General features: G+C 45.0%; 1 protein-coding gene across 1 annotated transcript in view; it reads right to left on the bottom strand.

Annotated features, from left to right (window-relative positions):
* The window catches only part of LOC124544740 (endoglucanase E-4-like), a 383436-nt gene that overhangs the window by 138533 nt on the left and 219919 nt on the right, over positions 1–24984 (bottom strand). Inside the window, exon 2 of the mRNA XM_047123399.1 lies at positions 7309–7534. Coding sequence (XP_046979355.1) covers positions 7309–7534 — 226 coding nt within the window. The remainder of the gene's footprint in view (positions 1–7308; positions 7535–24984) is intronic.

The raw sequence follows: 24984 nt of genomic DNA, 5'->3' as shown, positions 1-24984 counted from the left end.
GTACTCGTCTAATGTCTGGAGTAGTGCTGGAGGGAATTGACACCATGAATTCTCCATGACTATCCATAAATCCGTAACAGTACATCTACATCTACATTTATACTCCGCAAGCCACCCAACGGTGTGTGGCGGAGGGCACTTTACGTGCCACTGTCATTACCTCCCTTTCCTGTTCCAGTCGCGTATGGTTCGCGGGAAGAACGACTATCTGAAAGCCTCCGTGCGCGCTCTAATCTCTCTAATTTTACATTCGTGATCTCCACGGGAGGTATAAGTAGGGGGAAGCAATATATTCGATACCTCATTCAGAAACGCACCATCTCGAAAGCTGGCGAGCAAGCTACACCGCGATGCAGAGCGCCTCTCTTGCAGAGTCTGCCACTTGAGTTTATTAAACATCTCCGTAACTATCACGGTTACCAAATAACCCAGTGACGAAACGCGCCGCTCTTCTTTGTATCTTCTCTATCTCCTCCGTCAACCCGATCTGGTACGGATCCCACACTGATGAGCAATACTCAAGTATAGGTCGAACGAGTGTTTTGTAAGCGACCTCCTTTGTTGATGGACTACATTTTCTAAGCACTCTCCCAATGAATCTCAACCTGGTACCCGCCTCACCAACAATTTTTTATATGATCATTCCACTTCAAATCGTTCCGCACGCATACTCCCAGATATTTTACAGAAGTAACTGCTACCAGTGTTTGTTCCGCTATCATATAATCATACAATAAAGGATCCTTCTTTCTATGTATTCGCAATACATTACATTTGTCTATGTTAAGGGACAGTTGCCACTCCCTGCACCAAGTGCCTATCCGCTGCAGATCTTCCTGCATTTCGCTACAATTTTCTAATGCTGCAACGTCTCTGTATACTACAGCATCATCCGCGAAAAGCCGCGTGGAACTTCCGACACTATCTACTAGGTCATTTATATATATTGTGAAAAGCAATGGTCCCATAACACTCCCCTGTGGCACGCCAGAGGTTACTTTAACGTCTGTAGACGTCTCTCCATTGATAACAACATGCTGTGTTCTGTTTGCTAAAAACTCTTCAATCCAGCCACACAGCTGGTCTGATATTCCGTAGGCTCTTACTTTGTTTATCAGGCGACAGTGCGGAACTGTATCGAACGCCTTCCGGAAGTCAAGAAAAATAGCATCTACCTGGGAGCCTGTATCTAATATTTTCTGGGTCTCATGAACAAATAAAGCGAGTTGGGTCTCACACGATCGCTGTTTCCGGAGTCCATGCTGATTCCTACATAGTAGATTCTGGGTTTCCAAAAACGACATGATACTCGAGCAAAAAACATGTTCTAAAATTCTACAACAGATCGACGTCAGAGATATAGGTCTATAGTTTTGCGCATCTGCTCGACGACCCTTCTTGAAGACTGGGACTACCTGTGCTCTTTTCCAGTCATTTGGAACCCTCCGTTCCTCTAGAGACTTGCGGTACACGGCTGTTAGAAGGGGGGCAAATTCTTTCGCGTACTCTGTGTAGAATCGAATTGGTATCCCGTCAGGTCCAGTGGACTTTCCTCTGTTGAGTGATTCCAGTTGCTTTTCTATTCCTTGGACACTTATTTCGATGTCAGCCATTTTTTCGTTTGTGCGAGGATTTAGAGAAGGAACTGCAGTGCGGTCTTCATCTGTGAAACAGCTTTGGAAAAAGGTGTTTAGTATTTCAGCTTTACGCGTGTCATCCTCTGTTTCAATGCCATCATCATCCCGTAGTGTCTGGATATGCTGTTTCGAGCCACTTACTGATTTAACGTAAGACCAGAACTTCCTAGGATTTTCTGTCAAGTCGGTACATAGAATTTTACTTTCGAATTCACTGAACGCTTCATGCGTAGCCCTCCTTACGCTAACTTTGACATCGTTTAGCTTCTGTTTGTCTGAGAGGTTTTGGCTGCGTTTAAACTTGGAGTGAAGCTCTCTTTGCTTTCGCAGTAGTTTCCTAACTTTGTTGTTGTACCACGGTGGGTTTTTCCCGTCCCTCACAGTTTTACTCAGCACGTACCTGTCTAAAACGAATTTTACGATTGCCTTGAACTTTTTCCATAAACATTCAACATTGTCAGTGTCGGAACAGAAAGTTTCGTTATGATCTGTTAGGTAGTCTGAAATCTGCCTTGTATTACTCTTGCTAAACAGATAAACCTTCCTCCCTTTTTTTATATTCCTATTAACTTCCATATTCAGGGATGCTGCAACGGCCTTATGATCACTGATTCCCTGTTCTGCACATACAGAGTCGAAAAGTTCGGGTCTGTTTGTTATCAGTAGGTCCAAGATGTTATCTCCACGAGTCGGTTCTCTGTTTAATTGCTCGAGGTAATTTTCGGATAGTGCACTCAGTATAATGTCACTCGATGCTCTGTCCCTACCACCCGTCCTAAACATCTGAGTGTCCCAGTCTATATCTGGTAAATTGAAATCTCCACCTAAGACTGTAACATGCTGAAAAAATTTATGTGAAATGTATTCCAAATTTTCTCTCAGTTGTTCTGCCACTAATGCTGCTGAGTCGGGAGGTCGGTAAAAGGAGCCAATTATTAACCTAGCTCGGTTGTTGAGTGTAACCTCCACCCATAATAATTAACAGGAACTATCCACTTCTACTTCACTACAGGATAAACTACTACTAACAGCGACGAATACTCCACCACCGGTTGCATGCAATCTATCCTTTCTAAACACCGTCTGTACCTTTGTAAAAATTTCGGCAGAATTTATCTCTGGCTTCAGCCAGCTTTCTGTACCTATAACGATTTCAACTTCGGTGCTTTCTATCAGCGCTTGAAGTTCCGGTACTTTACCAACGCAGCTTCGACAGTTGACAATTACAATACCGATTGCTGCTTGGTCCCCGCATGTCCTGACTTTGCCCCGCACCCGTTGAGGCTGTTGCCCTTTCTGTACTTGCCCAAGGCCATCTAACCTAAAAAACCGCCCAGCCCACGCCACACAACCCCTGCTACCCGTGTAGCCGCTTGTTGCGTGTAGTGGACTCCTGACCTATCAGCGGAACCCGAAACCCCACCACCCTATGGCGCAAGTCGAGGAATCTGCAGCCCACATGGTCGCAGAACCGTCTCAGCCTCTGATTCAGACCCTCCACTAGGCTCTGTACCAAAGGTCCGCAGTCAGTCCTGTCGACGATGCTGCAGATGGTGAGCAGTACGAAGGGGTGGAGATCTATTATGAACAGCACGTTGAAAGGCATCCCAAATATGCTAAATAATGTTCATGTCCGGGGAATTTGGTGCCCAGCGGAAATGTTTCATATCAGAAGAGTGTTCCTGGAGCCACTCTTTAGCAATTCAGGACTTTCAGGGTGTCGCTTTCTCCTGCTGGAATTGACCAAATCCATCGAAATGCACAATGGACTTGAATGGATGCAGGTGATCAGACAGGATGCTTATGTACGTGTCAACTGTCAGAGAAGTATCAAAACGTATCAGGCGTCCCACATCACTCCAACTGCACACGCCCCACACCATTACAGAGCCTCCTCCAGCTGACATGCAGGGTCCATAGATTCATGACGTTGTCTCCTTACCCGTACACGTCCATCCACTCGATACAATTTGGAACGAGACTCGTCCCAACAGGAAACATCTTTCCAGTCGTCAACAGTCCAATGTCGGTGTTGAAGGGTCCTGGCGAGGCGTAAAGTTTTGTGTCGTGCTGTCATCAAGGGTGCACGAGTGGGCTTTCTGCACCGAAAGCCCATATTGATGATGTTTCGTTGAATGGTTCGCACGCTGACACTTGTTGGTGGCCCAGCAACGAAATCTGCAGCGATTTGCGGAAGGGTTGCACTTCTGTCACGTAGAACCATTCTCTTCAATCGTTGTTGATCCTGCTCTTGCAGGATCTTTTTCCGGCGGCTGCGATGTCGGTTATCTGTTGTTTTACCGGGTTCATGATATTTACGGTACACTCGTGAAATGGTCGTACGGGGAAATCCCCATTTCATCGCTATCTCGGAGATGTGTCCCATCGCTCGTGCTCTGACTATAACACCACGTTCAAACTCACTTAAATCTTGTGATTACGTAGGCTTTCCCGTCGTAATAAGTTTTGAAAGTCTCTTCGGGTTTGCTGCCGGATCCTAAAATCAACTTGACTCGATATTTCGGCGATCCAACTGGTCACCATCTTCAGGAAAATGCTGCTTCTGCTGATGAGTCCCGCTGAGAACTGACGCCAGGGTGCAAATGGGCGTCCTATATAGGCCACCGTTCAGTACACGGAGTATGCGCCGCCCATCACGGTTGCTGCACTCCAAGACAGGGAGGTGGCGCCGCCCTTAGTGGAACACTGCTGGCAACGTTATATCGCACTCAGGGCCGCACCGAAGAACGCTCAATTTTGATGCGAGATAATACAGGATTCCACGTCTTGTCTCTGTTGATCAAATTATCAGCCAACCTAATTTCAATCGCCTCTTTATAGACACTGTTCCAAAAATCAGAAATGTTGGCAACTACTACAGTTTCATCAAATTTCATACTGTGTCCGTCATTTAAGCAGTGTTCTGCTACAGCCGATTTTTCCGGCTGTTGCAGCCTCGTATGACGGCGATGTTCCACACACCTGTCCTGCTCTGTGCGAATCGAACGGCCAGTGTAAGCTTTCCCACATTGACACGGAATTTTGCACACACCGGATTTCCTAAGCCCCAAATCATCTTTCACAGAGCCGAGCACTGCCCTAAACTTAGAAGGTGGACGGAACACAATCTTAATGTTAAAATTCGTCCAATCTTAAACGATAAGCTTCCAGCATAAGGAAGAAAGGCCACAGATCTATGTTCCTCTTCATACACCTCCGAAGATGGTCCAAACTCCATAGCCCGACGAATCTGCTTCTCGGAATATCCATTTTCCTTAAAAACAGCCATCAAATGCCCAAGTTCTTGGGTTAAGCTGTACGCGTCGGAAATGGCATACGCTCTCCGTACCAAAGTCCTAAGGACGCCACTGCGTTCGTGTGGTGGATGACAACTCTTAGGATCTATGAAGAGGCGATTGAAATTAGGTTGGCTGATAATTTGATCAACAGAGACAATGGGTTTCCTCTTAGCAAAACGTGGAATCCCGTATTATCTCGCATCAAAATTGAACGTTCTTCGGTGCGGCCCTGAGTGCGATATGTCGTTGGCAGCAGTGTTCCACTAAGGGCGGCGCCACATCCCTATCTTGGAGGGCAGCAACGGTGATGGGCGGCGCATACGCCGTGTACTGGGCGGTGGCCTTTACAGGACGTCGATCTGCAGCCTGGCGTCAGTTCTCAGCGGGACTCATCAGCAGAAGCAGCGTTTTCCTGAAGATGGCGACCAGTTGGATCGCCGAAATATCGAGTCAAGTTGGTTTTAGGATCCGGCAGCAAACCCGAAGAGACTTTCTGGGGTGTGGGGTAGATCTATTATTCTGTTATTCTGCGCAACGGATTAATCTGAGATGTACCCCTTACCCTGTGGCTCCTGCAAGATGCAATTCCCACCCCCACACTACTACAGAAGTCAGACAGACGCTCCTAACGGTCTAAAGAGAAATGCCTGAAAAACTTTCAGCAATAAATATCTTCTGGAGTCGTCCGCTGTAAGGAAATGACACAAAAATTCACAAAATTTCTTACGTAACTAGTGGGATACTTGGGTATTGGAGAAGTGTTAGTTACTGTAAGAAAAACACGGAACTAACGAAAGTTATTATTTATTTTGCAAAAATTCTGCGAAATCACAATGGCACTTTTAGTTATGAATTGAACAAGTTATATCCTGGTTCTTTTTGGAATGTGAAGTTACCTTTCGAGGATAGAATTCGTTGATGAAATTTCTATAAAAAGTTTAAGATTGTTATTGACTTGGCAGAATGGCTGAGTGGCGCGCCTGCTCAACTTGAATAATTATCCTTTAGAATGTTCCTAGGTACGGTCGAGGCTGTCGCATGTGAAATGCAGTGAAGTGTACTGTTGTGGAGGAAATATGGGGCTCGCAATAGCTTTAGCGCAGAATACCGTAAGCTGCGATGACTGTTGTCTGCGCCGCTCGCTGCTGACAAATAAGATAACTCTCGTTCTATCTGGATTGACCTTCGCCAATCAAACTCTCCCTACGCCTTGATGAAGTCAAGGATTCCTATTCGCCCCTAGTCTAACTATTGGCGTGGTACACTGGTCAGATAACCAGTCCACCGCGATGCCACTCAAAATTCGCTCGCAGGCGTTTAACTATAATTCTGTCCGATCACACCGCACAATAAGTGTGGTGGCCAACACAGTGAACAACGCTTAATCGCAAGGACTCAATATAGAGTCGCCCTTTGATTCGCTCTCGACAGAGGTACTCTCCCAGTGAAGTACTGAGGAGAGACTTGTTCCTCGCATTTTCGAGTCCATGTACGAGCGCGCACGCTCTCGTTACGTGTTCTCGCTCCAAGAGCGACAAAGGAACGGCGCCTCTCCACGCCAGACGTGAAGGGGTATATCTTTCGGTCTCTTCCATTATTCCTTCAGCTCAAGGCCTCAGAAATATCGTCTGCCAATCAGCATTGCTCTTCTAAAACGGGAGAATGACGTTTCGTTTAAGGCGACCAACCCAGAAATCTGTAGCATTGGCGTTTGGCGCTTTGCTATCTCCCTGTGAAAATCTCTGAAACTGCGTGCTATGTGTAAAGAATGCGTAGGCTGGCCGCTCCCACACAATGTAGCGGAATTTGCTTTTAAGCCGAACACGGGGTCGTTCCCCCTTTTCACTCGGGCCCACGCTGTCCGCTACGGGCGGTCACCGGCTGACACCGGCTGGGTCGTCCTCTGAAGGGACCGGCGTCCCGTTGTGCGGCCTCTCTCCCGAACTAAAAGCCTCTGTGACCGTCGTGTCTGGAATGTATGTGTGCACGGCAGCCTCGAGTATTTCAACCACGGTGCGCTCGCTTGTGAATTGCATATCGTTTACACGAATTCATACAACACTGACTTTATCTTACCGAGTTTGGGTTCGAATGAAGCGTCTTGATGTGTGGAACATGATTGTGAGGGCGGAATATATAAGCACTGAAGGTCAGGAGACCACGACGTCTTACAACTTTCATCACTTAAATCTTGATAGCATGCCATTGTAGCAGCGGTAACCGATCTAGCAAGTGCGCCAGACACTTATTGTTTTACATAGGCGTTGCCGACCGCAGTGCCGTATTGTGCCTGTTTACATATCTCTGGATTTGAATACGCATGCCTATAGCGTATATGAGAACGACCACATGCGACCAGCGAGCTGACTCACCGTCGTAGTAGCCGCCGGACAGGTCCTCTCCGCGCTGCCCGCGGTCCTCGAGCGCGCTGTCGCCCCTCCAGCTGATGCGGTTGTCGGCGGGCAGCCGGCCCGACCGCTGCGCCTCGTAGAAGAGTAGCGACAGCGACAGCACCTTGTCGTACGAGTAGGCGCGCGCCAGGGGCGTCGCCAGCACGCTGCACGCCGCCGACAGCAGCACCACGTGTGTCCACAGCATCTGCAAGGTAGGGGACAACACGGTCAGCGAGGTAGCGGCAACAGCAGCAGCACAGTACAGCGCTCTGCAACATAGCCGAGTGTTGCACTCATTTCTACAGCTCATTTGTTGAGAAACAGCTGAAATTGCTAAAATTGAACAGAGCTCCAGGCCCCGATGGGGTCGCTGTCAGATTCTACACTGAATTTGCGGCTGAGTTAGCCCTTCTTTTCATTATAATCTATCATAGAACCCTCGAACAAAAATCCGTGCCCAGCTCTCGGAAAAAGGCGCAGGTCACACCCATCTATAAGAAGGGTAGCAGAAGTGATCGACAAATCTACCGTCCGGTATTCTTGACAAAGATTTGTTGTAGAATTTTAGTGCACATTCTGAGCTGAAACCCAGCACGTTGTCCTCGATAGTGAGTGTTCATCGGAGGTGAGGGTATCATCTGGAGTGCCCCAGAGAAGTGTGGTAGGTCCGCTGTTGTTTTCTATCTACATAAATGATCTTTTGGGTAGGGTGGATAGCAATGTGCGGCTGTTTGCTGATGATGCTGTGGTGTACGGGAAGGTGTCGTCGTTGAGTGACTGTAGGAGGATACAAGATGACTTGGACAGGATTTGTGATTGGTGTAAAGAATGGCAGCTGACTCTAAATATAGATAAATGTGAATTGATGCAGACGAATAGGAAAAAGAATCCTGTAATGTTTGAATACTCCATTAGTAGTGTAGCTCTTGACACAGTCACGTCGATTAAGTATTTGGGCGTAACACTGCAGAGCGATATGATGTGGGACAAGCATATAATGGTAGTTGTGGGGAAGGCGGATAGTCGTCTTCGGTTCATTGGTAGAATTTTGGGAAGATGTGGTTCATCTGTAAGGGAGACCGCTTATAAAACACTAATACGACCTATTCTTGAGTACTGCTCGATCGTTTGGGATCCCTATCGGGTCGGATTGAGGGAGGACATAGAAGCAATTCAGAGGCGGGCTGCTAGATTTGTTACTGGTAGGTTTGATCATCATGCGAGTGTTACGGAAATGCTTCAGGAACTCGGGTAGGTGTCTCTGGAGGAAAGGAGGCGTTCTTTTCGTGAATCGCTACCGAGGAAATTTAGAGAACCAGCATTTGAGGCTGACTACAGCACAATTTTACTGCCGCCAACTTATATTTCGCGGAAAGACCACAAAGATAAGATAAGAGAGATTAGGGCTCGTACAGAGGCATGTAGGCAGTCATTTATCCCTCGTTCTGTTTGGGAGTGGAACAGAGAGAGAAGATGCTAGTTGTGGTACGAGGTACCCTCCGCCACGCACCGTATGGTGGATTGCGGAGTATGTATGTAGATGTGGATGTAGATCTTGAACAGCATCACCTCAGTGCCAAGTACAGTGGTTTTCGAAAACATCGGTCGTGTGAAACCCAACTCCGACTTTTCTCATATGACATACTGAAAGCTTTGGATCGAGCCATCTAGATAGATGCAATGTTTCTTCATTTCCGAAAATCATTTGACTCACTACCGTAGCTACGCTTATGGTCAAAGTTCGATCATATGGCGTATCAAGTGAAATTTGTGACTGGACTGAGGAATTTTTGGTAGGGAGGACACAGCAAGTTATCTTGGACGGAGAGCGATCGTCAGATGTAGAAGTAACTTCGGGTGTGTCCCACGGAAGTGAGTTGGGATCCTTAACGTTCGTGTGTATATTAATGACTTCATAGACAATATTAATAGTAAAATCTGACTTTCCACATATGAACTACTATCTACGAGAAGCTGATTAAATATTCAGTCAGATCTAGAAAAACATTTCAACATGTTGCAGAGATTGGCAAATTGCTCTAAACGTTCAGAAATGTAAAATTTTGAGCTTCGCAAAACGTAAAAACATAGTATCTTATGACTACACTATCAATGGGGCACTGTTGGAATCTACAGACTCGTACAAATACCTGGGTGTAACACTTTGTAGGGATATGAAATGGAACGATCACATAGGTTTGGGCGTGGGTAGAGCAGGTAGTAGACTTCGGTTTATTGGCAGAATACTGGGGAAGTTCAATCAGTCTGCAAAAGAGGTTGCTTACAAATCACTCGTGCGTACCATCCTAGAATACTGCTCAAGCGTGTGGGAACCGTACCAGATAGGACTAACAGGGAATACTGGACGTTTACGCAGAAGGGTAACACTAATGGTCACACGTTTGTTTAATCCATGGGAGAGTGTCGCAGAGATACTGAAGAAACTGAAATGACAGACTCCTGAAATCAGACGTAAACTATCCCGAGAAAGTCTATTGACGAAGTTTCAAGAACCGGCTTTAAACGATTACTCTAGGGATGTACTAAAAACCCCTACGTATCGCTCACACGCGGATTGTGAGGATAAGATTAGGATAACTACTGCACGCACAGAGGCATTCAAACAATCATTCTTCCCACGCTCATACGTGAATGGAACGGGAAGAAGCCCTAATAACTGGTAAAAAACTGGTGCAATGAGAGTTGCCCTCTGCCATGCACCACATGGTGGTTTGCAGAGTGTAGGTGTAGATGTAGACCATCGGGTTGGTTCATCACTGTATGTCTTCAATGTGTGCTACATCAAGATGATAAAAACATTATTTTTCAACCAAAGGCTGTCCCTGTTTTCGGGTAACTGATGCTGAGCGGTTCTAGGCGCTTCAGTCCGGAACCGCGCGACTGCTACGGTCGCAGTTTCGAATCCTGCGCCGGGCATGGATGTGTGTGATGTCCTTAAGCTAGTCTTGAACCCGTCGTGCGACGACAATCATGCCGGACACATTTTCACATGAATCACCTCACTAAAAATCACAGCTCCACCCTTTTACACTTTGTGTGCTCGATACTACCGACACCTCTACACGCGCATCACTATCCTAAGGTTTGTGTCACCTCAGTGTAGTTCTTTACTGAATCTGAGATATATTGAGGGGAGACCTTGTCTTCGCATCTACTCCATCCGTCCAAAAAGTTTCGAGACTGATTTTATTCCTGGCGTTATTCCTGGCGTCAGTGCAGTAACTACGGCGGCAACTTGAACTAACAAATGTAAACAACACATGTGCATCCAGCCAATCAATTGTGAGCAGATGATGTGAAGTAGTGGACGTGCGGTCGTGTTCTGTCAATGTTGTTGCATCACAAATCGCACAGGAGCAACGTCTCTAAATCATGTATTCAAGACATCCTACAGAATGTTTCGAAGGAGAGAAAGATGCGTGCAACGTTTAACCGGCACACCTTGACTCCCGAACAAAAACAAAGAGGCCGGCCGGTGTGGCCGTGCGGTTCTAGGCGCTTCAGTCTGGAACCGCGTGACCGCTACGGTCGCAGGTTCGAATCCTGCCTCGGGCATGGATGTGTGTGATGTCCTTAGGTTAGTTAGGTTTAAGTAGTTCTAAGTTCTAGGGGACTGATGACCACAGATGTTAAGTCCCATAGTGCTCAGAGCCATTTGTACCATTTTTTGAAAAACAAAGAGGCGCGGACGTCTCGTGCAGCTTGATTCAAATGCAAAACGCAAACAATTATTTCGCGGAAACAGTCATCAGGGGTAACAAGACGTGGTGTTACAAATTTTTATTTATTTATTTTATTTTACTTTTCTTGAGTACTCAGCCTTGTGACTGGTTTGATGCGGCTTGCCACCAATTCCCGCCCTGTGCCAACCTCTTTATCTCAGAGTAGTACTTTCAACCTACAGCCTCAATTAGTTGCTGGATGTATTCCATTCTCTGTCTTCCTCTACAGTTTTTACACTCTTCAGCTCCCTCTGGTACCACAGAGGTTAATTCCTGAGGTCTTAACAAATGTCCTATCATCCTGTCTCTTCTTCTTGTTTTCCATATATTCGTTTCCTCGTCGATTCTGCGGAGCATCTCCTCATTTCTTACCTTATCACTCCATCTAATTTTCAACATTCTTCTGTGGCACCACATCTCAAGTGCTTCGATTCTCGTCTGTTCCGGCTTTCCCACAGTTCATGTTTCACCACCATAGAATGCTGCGCCCCAAAAGTATTCTTAGAAATTTATTGCTCAAATTAAGACCTATGTTTGATACTAGAAGACTTCTCTTGGCCAGCAATACCCTTTTTACCAGTGTTACTCTTCTTTTTATGTTCTCCTCCCTCCGTCTATCATGGGCTACTTTGCTACCTAGGTAATAGAATTCCTTTTCTTCGTCTACTTGGTCTTCCTCAAATTTGAATTTTCTCGCTGTTCTCATTTTTGCTACTTCTCACTACTTTCGTCTTTCTTCGCTTTACTCTCAATCCATATTCTGTACACACTAGATTGTTCGTTCCATTCAGCATATCCTGTTATCAAAAATTGCAAAGTAAACAAATTCGCATGAAGGGAATGGTTTGACGACACTACTGACATTCAGCTAGTGTGGTTGCGAGTAAGACAACATCCCAAAGAAGGGCTTGTTTGACAGTTTCACGTCGTTGTTTAGACGTTCTGTGCGTTGCAGGGGAGGAAAGTTTATATAGACCACTGAAGCATTAAAATCGCCGTCTTCTCTCTATTTTTTATTAACCCAGTGTCGACTTTTTGGACTGAACAGATATGCGTGGTACATCGAGATGAGAAAATTATTATGTTTAGACCATATGCTTTTCTTGGGGGGGGGGGGGGTTAATTGATACGACCAGCCACGACCTCCTCTCCTTTCCTATTCCTTTCACACGAACACTTGCGTCGAACTTAGAATAAATGTGAAGAGTTCATAGAACATTTATATGCATTTTTGCGCCAATAGTTACTAGACTTTTATGTTATGAGCTATTGCCCCTGTCATATCCCTTCTGGGGCACTGTACTCTATGTCCATGCCTCGAGCCGTCACCTTTTGTCGCAAAGAAAATTGATCCTAAAGAACTCGGACACTTTCAGACAGGAAAAGCTCGTCATCGAATTACAGCACCTAGGAAAAGTGTTTCGAAGGAACTGGTACTCAGGTCCTCAAATTGACCGGGCGATTCAGTCAAAATCAAGAATGTCTGAGAAAGAGGTTGGGACTAAGACAAGGGAAGAGAAGCCAAGAACCGCGTATGTACGTTATGCTGGTCCAATATCCAGAAAGATCGGCGGACTCCAAAGTATTTGCCTCCCTTCACCTGAGATAAAATGTTTTCTTTGTAATATTAAAGATTACACAGACCTGGGAAAGCCGAGTCTACCCTAATGTGGACTGGGACAGTGAGGGAAGATTGGTAAAAATCAGGGTGGGTTTTGTGGACTGGGAGAGGAAGTCTGTTGAAGCTACACTGGGAAAGGATATGTAGAGGGTGTAGACGCAAGGTTGTTGGAATTTGTCGGCATAGGAGTGGCAGTGTATCAGCATTGGAAATTGGAGGGGACAAATAAAGTTGTGGAGTCGAGTTTTGTTGATAACCTAGGATGTAGGAATGTGTTCAGCGGGAATGAAGAGAGCTAGAAATTTGGTATGGTAAAGGCTCCAACTGATGAGGAGATAAGAGTGTCTGGTGTCCAAGTATTTGGCAAGAGTGGTAGAATTTTGGGGGAGCAGAATTACGTGTGTTTCGGAAGTTCCTTTTCGTTTCTTTGAGGACCGCCTTTCATAGAGGTACAGCAACAGTGACAACAAACTAGTTCCACTTAGTGCCCAGCTTCACTGACAAAAATCTCTAGAAGGAAACTTCTAAAGGTACACGGTCGGATCGTTTGTCCGTCCTCACAGCTACACTCGGCAGGGATCTTTCAGAATCCACAAGGCAACGCATAATGTCGTGGCTGGAGGGATTTCCAGGAAGATGTAATTACTTAAGAGGAAGTGTCATCAACCGCACCGCTGTCGTTGGAATAACAGCGCTTTTTCCTCTTTATCACCAACCTAAAAATACACTCCTGGAAATGGAAAAAAGAACACATTGACACCGGTGTGTCAGACCCACCATACTTGCTCCGTACACTGCGAGAGGGCTGTACAAGCAATGATAACACGCACGGCACAGCGGACACACCAGGAACCGCGGTGTTGGCCGTCGAATGGCGCTAGCTGCGCAGCATTTGTGCACCGCCGCCGTCAGTGTCAGCCAGTTTGCCGTGGCATACGGAGCTCCATCGCAGTCTTTAACACTGGTAGCATGCCGCGACAGCGTGGACGTGAACCGTATGTGCAGTTGACGGACTTTGAGCGAGGGCGTATAGTCGGCATGCGGGAGGCCGGGTGGACGTACCGCCGAATTGCTCAACACGTGGGGCGTGAGGTCTCCACAGTACATCGATGTTGTCGCCAGTGGTCGACGGAAGGTGCACGTGCCCGTCGACCTGGGACCGGACCGCAGCGACGCACGGATGCACGCCAAGACCGTAGGATCCTACGCAGTGCCGTAGGGGACCGCACCGCCACTTCCCAGCAAATTAGGGACACTGTTGCTCCGGGGGTATCGGCGAGGACCATTCGCAACCGTCTCCATGAAGCTGGGCTACGGTCCCGCACACCGTTAGGCCGTCTTCCGCTCACGCCCCAAAATCGTGCAGCCCGCCTCCAGTGGTGTCGCGACAGGCGTGAATGGAGGGACGAATGGAGACGTGTCGTCTTCAGCGATGAGAGTCGCTTCTGCCTTGGTGCCAATGATGGTCGTATGCGTGTTTGGCGCCGTGCAGGTGAGCGCCACAATCAGGACTGCATACGACCGAGGCACACAGGGCCAACACCCGGCATCATGGTGTGGGGAGCGATCTCCTACACTGGCCGTACACCACTGGTGATCGTCGAGGGGACACTGAATAGTGCACGGTACATCCAAACCGTCATCGAACCCATCGTTCTACCATTCCTAGACCGGCAGGGGAACTTGCTGTTCCAACAGGACAATGCACGTCCGCATGTATCCCGTGCCACCCAACGTGCTCGAGAAGGTGTAAGTCAACTACCCTGGCCAGCAAGATCTCCGGATCTGTTCGCCATTGAGCATGTTTGGGACTGGATGAAGCGTCGTCTCACGCGGTCTGCACGTCCAGCACGAACGCTGGTCCACCTGAGGCGCCAGGTGGAAATGGCATGGCAAGCCGTTCCACAGGACTACATCCAGCATCTCTACGATCGTCTCCATGGGAGAATAGCAGCCTGCATTGCTGCGAAAGGTGGATATACACTGTACTAGTGCCGACATTGTGCATGCTCTGTTGCCTGTGTCTATGTGCCTGTGGTTCTGTCAGTGTGATCATGTGATGTATCTGACCCCAGGAATGTGTCAATAAAGTTTCCCCTTCCTGGGACAATGAATTCACGGTGTTCTTATTTCAATTTCCAGGAGTGTAGATACAGCATTACAAGTTCCTGCGTCGTGTCTTGAGATCGACCACAAGGCGCAAAGGCGACTGGGAATCCGAAGACGCGTCGCACAGACAGTAACAAGACTAAGCCTGCACACTTTGCTGGCACCCAGGGTGCTTTGTGGCGTAGGCGTTTCCTTCTGGGGAGTTGCGATCCAAAAACTCCGTTTCACTATCTAGGTTCGTCTTCTGCGGTTCCCCAAAATGATAAAAGCGAATGCATTTAAGAGGAGACAGCCTATTTTCTTTTCCATCCTTCTCCTATGCGCGCTTGTCCTTCGATTCTAATGATGTCGCCGTATTAATCTTTCTTTACATTCTACTGCTCCCAATTCGGTCAGGCCTAAAGAGTGTAGATGTCTTAGATAGTTCTCAGAGAAACATCAACGTTGATCATCTCCAGCAAATACAGGGTGTTCATAAAGCTCTGCTATCATTTAAAAAAATCGTAACTTGAAAATTATTGCAGATGGAAAAATCTGAAAGTTCTTCTTTTTCCTTTGTCATTGTTACAGATTTGACTAAGAGTGCATCGAAATGACGACCAGGGGCGCGCGCAATGTGTCATCTGGTATGCAGAATTAAAATCTCGTGACAAAGGTACTGCGGAATTGTCGACGTCAGTATGGGAGGGCACCAGCGGCACTCCACATTACAGTTTTAACGTGTAGGATGTGCTGAACGACACATTTCCTCGGATGTTCTATCGCACGGACCTTGCTCTCTATCTCGATGTCACGTCATTAGGTTCTTTTCTGTGGGGTTACGCATGCAACACCAGTCAATGCCTTTTTTTACTATTTTGTACTCGACCCTGTGAATCAATCAGAACTGTTAACTTTTGAATACATTATGGGAGTCACAGTGATCAATATGTTACAAATATTTACTATTAAAAACAGTCGTGATCACAATTTATTTAGTACGGTGACCGGTTTCGACCACTGCTGTGGTCATCTTCAGACCAATGAGTATGAGCCTCCTTGTGCTAGAGAATCACTACTCATTAAAAACAGTCTTGATCACAATTTATTTAGTACGGTGACAGGTTTCGACCACTACTGTGGTCATCTTCAGACCAACGAGTAAGAACCTCCTTCTGCTAGAGAATCACTACTCTCACTCACTACACAGTAGTGATTCTCTAGCAGAAGGAGATTCTTACTGATTCGTCTGAAGACGACCACAGTAGTGGTCGAAACCGGTCACCGTACTAAATAAATTTTGATCAAGACTGTTTTTAACATTAAAAAAAGAACTGTTAACGCTGCAAAACATATCCGAACAACGGTAGAACTTAAAATATCACCTTGATGTTGTACAAGCGACGAGTTGATCAAACCTTGAAATTCTAGCATAACACAGAAAAAGCCTTGAGAGATGCGATACCTTTTACAACAAACCACGATACTCCGTCTGTAATGTCGGATGGTTACAACTGAAGTGCAGTTGCTCGCAATGGTCCACCGTGAGCTGTAATTATCTCATGACAGCGAAATTTGGTAGATGTTCTAAGGCGTTTATGCGGAACCGATTTGCACTGGAAAAGAATGAGTTTCAACTTTGGCAACCAGGTGCAAATCTGGCGCTGTGAATGTAAGAAAGGCGCACAGAAATCGGTAATTTTTGAGAACATTTCTCTTCTCTTGGAGAATACCAATTCTTCTTTTTATTACTGAAAAATGTACATACACAGTCACAACCGCAAGAAACTTCTTTTTTTATAGGTTGCCGGTTTCGGTTTGTTTTATACCATCTGCAAAGCTATCACCATGATGGTAGACGGTGGCGGTAAGCTGAGCAGGCGCTACTTCACGAACGTGAACTGCTCAAATTAGCGTCAGCTCAGTTTAGGTCTGAAGACGGTCTAAAACAAACCGAAACCGGTAACCTCCTATTTAAAGAAAAAAAGGTTTCCTCCGGTTGTGACTACGCATGTGAATTTTTTTTGTAAAGAAATGTTTCGACGTGTAGTGGATTACGAACGGGACGTGGGCAGGAAAGGTCAAACAAGTGAAAGAGGCAGAATGTTGATTTTATTATTAGCTGCCGCTTAAACGATTTGTTCACTGTGAGCATTGGAGACGTCGACAAGATCCTGTAGAGAGCCAGGTTTCCACCTGGTGGCCAAAATTGGAACTAATTTCTTTCGAGCGTAAATCGGTTCCTCATTAACGCAGTAGCATATCTACCACGTTCCGCTGACATACGATCTTTGCAGTCCGCTCTGGACCTCCGCAAATAGCTGCACTTTAATTGTAGCCACCCAGTACTTCACCTGTTACGAGTATTAGAAACGATAGTGGGACTTTTTGGACACCATGTATATACGTTAAACATTTATCATCGGAGTGCAAGTTACAACGAGGAAAAGAGAAATGCTTCTTAGTACCTATGCATCATCTCTGTGACTGTTAATTAAGCTAAGATGTGCCCTTTAAATGAACGAGGAAGACTGACATGCAGGTTGAACACACAGGCGTCGATAACTCGATTAGCTCCAATTTCAAAAAGTTAATGAAAAAGAGTCAAAAGTCTTACTCCAGTATGTGCCGAGAGAGGTTGTGATGTATGGAAAGACCTCCTATGTTCAATAGTCGTGTTAGCTGCTACGAAATAAAAGAGAGCTTAATCACAGAGTTAAGTGAGGTGAAACAGTTGTTGAGAAACAAAATCTGACCGAAACCTAAAAGAGCGTCAGAGACAGCTATGGTAGAAATGTTCTGTCAATACGAAAGTTAAATTTTGCAATATGATTAAAAACCCTATGAAATTCTGGTTGCCGGCCGGAAGGCCGAGCCGTTCTAGGCGCTACAGTCTGGAACTACAGTCTGGAACCGCGCGACCGCTACGGTCGCAGGTTCGAGTCCTGCCTCGGGCGTGGATGTGTGTGATGTCCTTAGGTTAGTTAGGTTTAAGTAGTTCTAAGTTCTAGGGGACTGATGACCTTAAAAGTTAAGTCCCATAGTGCTCAGAGCCATTTGAGCCATTTGAACCAAATTCTGGTCGTACGCAAAGTCAACAAGCCGATCGGAATGATCTGTTCAGTAGCTCAGTGAAGATACCGGCATTGTAAGCAGAAAATGACACGGAGAAGGTCAAATTACTGAGCTGGACCCTCCGAAACTGTTTCACTGCAGAAGTTCCTCCTTATAGTTCTGAAAGGAGCCCTGAAATAGCAAATATTGAGACAAGTGATTCGTAAACAGAAAATCAACCAAACTCGCTCACGGATGGAAATATATTCTGACCGGATGAGATACACAGAGACTCTACAGAGACTGTGCTAAGGAACTTGCTTCCCTTCCAGCAGCAGTATATCGTAGATTGCTGAAGAAACTATGGGCACCAAGCGAATGAAATAAAATAAAAAGGCCTAGGCCGTTCCTGTCTTCAAGTAGGGATGTCGGACTGACGCATCTAATATAGAGCTATGTTACTGGCGTCGGTAAATTGTAGGCCTGTGCAACATGGTTTCCGCTCACGTATTATCACATTTTTCGAGAACGAAAACCTCCACTACGAAAATTTACATGAGTCCCGTAAACAGTTTGATCTACAATAGTGCAGTGTCAGTAATTGACAGTGTCTGTATCGTTCGATGCGATGTCTCTTCAGATATGCTTGGTTGGCAGAGGGAACAGACACTGCTGACAATCGATAGCCACATTACATCATGAAATAACCTAAATTGGAACGATCACATAGACAATATTGTGGGTAGAGCAAACCAAAGACTGCGATGCATTGGCAGAACACTAAGAAAGTGCAACAGGTATACTAAAGAGACTGTTAACTCCACGCTTGTCCGCCCTATTCTGGAGTATTGCTGTGCGGTGTGGGATCCGCATCAGGTGGGACTGACGGATGACATCGAAAAAGTACAAAGAAGGACAGTTAGTTTTATATTATCGCGAAATAGGGGAGATAATGTCACAGACATGATACGTGAATTGCAGTGGCAATCATTAAAACAAAGGCGTTTTTCGTTGCGACGGTATCTTCTCATGAAATTTCAATCACCAGTTTTCTCCTCCGATTGCTAAAACATTCTGTTGGCACCAACCTACATAGGGAGAAATGATCATCACGATAAAATACGATAAATCAGGGCTCACACAGAAAAAATTTAAGTGCTCGTTTTTCCCGCGTGCCGTTCGAGAGTGGAACGGTAGAGAGACAGCTTGAAGGTGGCTCATTGAACCCACTGCCAGGCACTTTATTGTGAATAGCACAGTAATCACACGTAGATTTAGATGAAATGTAATCGCGAATACGGTAATACAACAGCTATGCAGTTTCCTGGAAACATTAGAAAATTTGTACTCTGTCAGGACTTGAACCCGGATACCCGCTTTCGCGAGCGGTTACCGTAACAACTTCTGCTCTTCGAGCATACATCCGTACCATGAACGTCCCAAGGAACATTGCATCAAACGAATACAGACACTGCATTAATGTATTTGACACGACAGTCAACGCAACCTGACGAGAAAAATAAATAAGTCTGCTCCCGTGCGGGAATCGCATAATTATGCGAGCACTGTGGGAAGCAGACCCTGTGACATACGGAGATTTGGGTCGGTCCTGGAAGCGTACTCGGATAACCGAAGTGGTTAAGTCGACCAGTCGCGAAAAGCGGGAAAGCTGGGTTCAGGTCCCGGTCCGGCACAAATTTTCATAATATGTTTCCAGTAAATTGTATAGCTATTGCGATGCCGTATTCGCAGTCTACGAATGCATTTCATGACTAGTTCGATTTGTTGCGCCATGAGGAGCTGAGTGTTGTAGAAAGCCCCAGTCGCGTAATTCCGTGTTCCTTGACTTCCAGAAGCGGTTCGATACAGTTCCGCACCGTCGTTAGTGAACAGCACTCGAGTTTACCGAGTATCGGACCCTGGTTTGTGTTTTGAGTCGGGACTTCCTTGCATGTACATTACATTACATTAATACTTCTTCCATAGATCATCAATACGACATTTCGTAATGACGTGGAACGTGTCAGTTTAACATGGTGGTCCATTAAACGAAAAAACTGCAAAGACGGAAACTTGTCTAGCTTGAAGGGGGAAACCAGAACCAGATGGCGCTATGGTTGACCAGCTAGATGGCGCTGCCGTAGGTCAAACGGTTATCAACTGGTTTTTTTTTTAATAGGAACCCACATTTTTATTACATATTCGTGTAGTACCTAAAGAAATATGAATGTTTTAGTTGGACCACTTTTTTCGCTTTGTGATAGATGGCACTGTAATAGTCACAAACATAAGGCTCACAATTTTAGACGAACAGTTGGTAACAGGTAGGTTTTCTGAATTAAAATACAGAACGTAGGTACGTTTGAACATTTTATTTCGGTTGTTCCAATGTGATACATATGCCTTTGTGAACTTATCATTTCTTAGAACGCATGCTGTTAAGGCGTGATTACCTGTAAATACCACATTAATGCAACAAATGCTCAAAATGATGTCCGTCTACCTCAGTGCATTTGGCAACACGTGTAACGACATTCCTCTCAACAGCGAGTAGTTCGCCTTCCGTAATGTTCGCACATGCATTGACAATGCACTGACGCATGGTGTCAGGCGTTGTCGGTGGATCACGATAGCAAATATCCTTCAACATTTTCTACAGAAAGAAATCCGGGGACGTCAGATCCGCTGAACGTGCGGGCCATGGTATGGTGCTTCGACGACCAATCCACCTGTCATGAAATATGCTATTCAATACCGCTTCAACCGCACGCGAGCTATGTGCCGGACATTCATCATGTTGGAAGTATATCGCCATTCTGTCATGCAGTGAAGCATCTTGTAGTAACATCGGTAGAACATTACGAAGGAAATCAGCATACGTTACCGCTGTTGGTAAATGACGCTTCGTCGCTAAATAGGACGCGAGCAAAAAATCAGTCATCGTCCCGTAATTTCTCTTGTGCCCAGTGGCAGAACTGTACACGACGTTCAAAGTCATCGCCATGCAATTCCTGGTGCATAGAAATATGGTACGGGTGCAGTTGATGTTGATGTAGCATTCTCAACACCGACGTTTTTGAGATTTCCGATTCTCGCGCAATTTGTCTTCTACTGATGTGCGGATTAGCCGCGACAGCAGCTAAAACACCTACTTTGGCATCATAATTTGTTGCAGGTCGTGGTTGACGTTTCACATGTAGCTGAGCACTTTCTGTTTCCTTAAATAACGTAACTATCCGGCGAACGGTCCGGACACTTGGATGATGTCCAACGTACCGAGCAGCATACATAGCACATGCCCGTTGGGCATTTTGATCACAATACCCATACATCAACACGATATCGACGTTTTCCGCAATTGGTAAAGGGTCCATTTTAACACGGGTAATGTATCACGAAGCAAATACCGTGCGCACTGGCGGAATGTTACGTGATACGTTTGTGACTATTACAGTGCCATCTATCACAAAGCGAAAAAAGTCGTCCAACTAAAACATTCATATTTCTTTACGTACTACACGAATATGTAATAAAAAATGGGGGTTCCTATTTTAAAAAAACGCAGTTGATATCCGTTTGACATATGTCAGCGCCATCTAGCGGGCCAACTATAGCGCCATCTGGTTTCCCCCTGCAAGTTACACGAGTTTCGTTCTTTGTAGTTTTTTTGTTTGATGCTTATTTCGTGAGATATTTGGCCCGGCACTATCAATGGACCACCCTGTATATATTACAGTTCAAATTTATATCTAAAAATTCATCTATTGAGTAGAAGGTGTTGATATTCAGAAATTCTTTTAATTTGTGTTAAAGTGCTGGTTGCTCGTCTGTCAGACTTTTAACGCTATTTGGCACATGACCAAATATTTTTGTGACAGCATAATTCACCCCTTTCTGTGCCAAAATTAGATTTAACCCAGAATAGTGAAGATCATCCTTCCTTCTATTGTTGTAGCTATCCACTTCGCTATTATTTTTGATCTGGGACGGGTTATTAATAACAAATTTCATGAATGTATGTATATCGAAAGTACTGTGAATGTCCCTCGTTCCGCAAATAATGTCTGCAAGATGATCTTGGGTGGGCTCCAGCTATTATTCTGATTATCCGCTTTTGTGCAATGAGTGATTCTTCTCTTAATGATGATATACCGCAAAATATGATGCCATATGAAAGCAGTGAATGAAAACAGGCGTTGTAGGCCAATTTACTGATATGTTTATCACGAAAATTTGCTATAACGCTAACACCATAAGGAGCTGAACCTAAACGTTTCAGCAGATCATCAATGTGTTTCTTCCGATGCAATTTCTCATCAATGCACACACCCAGAAATTTTGAATATTATGCCTTAGCAACAGAGTTCTGTTGAAAGTTTATATTTATTAATGGTGTTATGCCATTTACTGTACAGAACTGTATATATTGTGTTTTCTCAAAATTTAGTGGAGTCCATTTGCAGAGACCCATTTAATAATGTTCTAAAGGACGTAATTTACAATTTCCTCAGCTAATTCGTGTTTTTTGTGTACTATGCTTGTATCATCAAAAAGAAGAACTAACTTTGCTTCTTCATGAATACAGAGGCAAGTCATTAAAAGGGATCCAAGGCTGAACCCTGTGGGACACCATTCTTCATACTCCCTCAGTTAGAGGACTCTGCTGATTTTTGCAGACTATCTGTACTGTTAATTTCAAACCTCTCCATTCTTCCAGTTAAGTATGAATTAAACAATTTGTGCACTGTCCCAGTCATACCACAATACTTAAACTTATCTTGAAGAATTTCTTGATTCGATCAGTCAATAGCCTTTGAGAGATCACAAAATATCCCACAGGGCTATGTTCAGTTATTCAGAGCATTTAATATTTGATCAGTAAAAGAAAATATAGCATTTTTGTTGAGAAGCCTTTCTAAAAACCAACTGAAACATGGCGACCTTAATAGAACAGTATTGACATATGTACAGATAATTTCGGGATTACGACAAGGGGTGTTACAGGGCTGTTAAAGTTTTCGTTAATGAACTAGTGGACACCGTTGGAGGCACCTTGAAGGAATGTACAGACGATATTGTTGTGTACAGAAAGCTTGAAACAAAAGAAGACCAGCGAAATGCAGCATGACCTGCAGAGGATAGACGGTTGGTGCACCGGCCGCTGTGGCCGAGCGGTTCTACGCGCTTCAGTCTGGAACCGCGCGACCGCTACGGTCGCAGGTTCGAATCCTGCCTCGCGCATGGATTTGCGAGATGTCATTAGGTTAGTTACGCTTAAGTAGTTCTAAGTTCTAAGGGACTGATGACCTCAGATGTTCAGTCCCATAGTGCTCAGAATCATTTGAACCACTTTGACAGTTGGTGCGAGAACTGGCAGTGGACGCTGAACGTAAAGAAGTATAACGCATTGCGCACAGATATGCGAAGAGTTCCACTACTATTCGTTGACACTACTGGCGACAAATCACTAGAAACAGTAACTACTGTTACCATACGTAGGAGTAACCTCTTGGAGCGACGTAATTAGAATGAATAACTTCCACACAGATTTGAAGTCACTTACTGTGGTTGAGGAAGGTGTCCACCATTCAATAATACACATCTTAAATAACATTCCAGTAGCCATAAGAAGTTTAACTAATAAAAAAGTTCGCCGGCCGCGGTAGTCTAGCGGTTCTAGGCGCTCAGTCCGGAACCGCGCGACTGCTACGGTCGCAGGTTCGAATCCTGCCTCGGGCATGGATGTGTGTGATGTCCTTAGGTTAGTTAGGTTTAAGTAGTTCTAAGTTCTAGGGGACTGATGACCACAGATGTTAAGTCCCATAGTGCTCAGAGCCATTTGAACCATTTGGAATAATAAAGTTCAGTTTGGGTGGCCGTCTCCATCTGCTCCACTGATGAATTTCTTAGCGGAACCGACTGATTGATATGTGTTAGTAATAGTATCACATAAAATGAATATTACGTACAACTTGACTCCTTTACAAATTTTTTGCAGTAATGCGATCATTGTAAATAAGTGCTGCAAAATGTTTTTTTTTTTTTTATTTGAAGTTGTGTGGCTACAATAGCCTAATAATTATCATATGCACTAACTGTATTGAACATTTAATAATTGCTGACAGGTTTTACATCTTTTTGAATGTAAAGCTGCCTAATTTTTTTTTTTTTTTTTTTTTTTTTTTTTTTTTTTTTTTTTTTTTTTTACCAATTCCACACACCTACAAGGGCAATTTCATTTGGGACCTGTGGAAGGTTCATTAGAGTATCTGTTCTTATTTTGTAAATATTTACTGTGAATTCTTGTTTTCTGACGTGTTAGACATCCCAGGGGATCTCCTCACTGTGGATCAATTCGAAAGAAAAGTACATCTAATCTAATAATGATCTCGCGAAACAGTATGAAAAACAGACAGCACGCTGAGATTCGTCGGGATAAACTTAAGAAAGCGTCATTCATCCAAGAAAACTGTGCATTATGAAACACTCAGTCAACCGATTAGTGATGACTGCTCATCGGGCTGGATTAATAAAAGAGATAAAGAAGAACCAACGAACAGCGGCACGGTACCTGAAGGGATTTTGTAGTAAGCATGGGAGCGTAACGGATACACTTATGAAACTCCCGTGGTAAACATTACATGAGGGGAGTTGTGAATCAGGGAGAGGTTTACTACTGAAATTCAGAGACCGTACTTTCTGACTCGGGAAACATATTGCTTCATCCCAGGTAAGTCTCACGAAACGACCACTTGGGAAAAAATCATAAATTAGAGGTCATAAGGACGTTTGTAGACAGTCGTCCTTTCGAAACACCGTTTACGATCCGAACGGGCAGGGGGAGTGTGGTGATGGTGGTATCTTGCCCCATACACACAGGAGGCGCGCGAAATATACACGTAGATGTAGTTCATGGTGAGACAGTGTCTACTCGGCTAGAAACATGACAATTATGATTAAACTTTTGCCTGTTATGTTTAACTCTTATTTATTATGAGTCATATTAACCCCGTGTTTGAATTGCAGCTAATACGGTTCACCTGCTTAGCGTGAGATTTCTCGTGTGTCCAACATAAGCGCGCTGCATGAATGCCAAGCTGCGGCTGGAACTTCGCCAGCCAGCATTTTCGATTGTGTAACACCTCCAGG

Source organism: Schistocerca americana, chromosome 8 (genome assembly GCF_021461395.2).
Source record: "Schistocerca americana isolate TAMUIC-IGC-003095 chromosome 8, iqSchAmer2.1, whole genome shotgun sequence".
Taxonomy (NCBI): domain Eukaryota; kingdom Metazoa; phylum Arthropoda; class Insecta; order Orthoptera; family Acrididae; genus Schistocerca; species Schistocerca americana.
The sequence above is the reverse complement of the archived record's forward strand: the minus strand, read 5'-3'. Positions and strand labels throughout refer to the sequence as shown.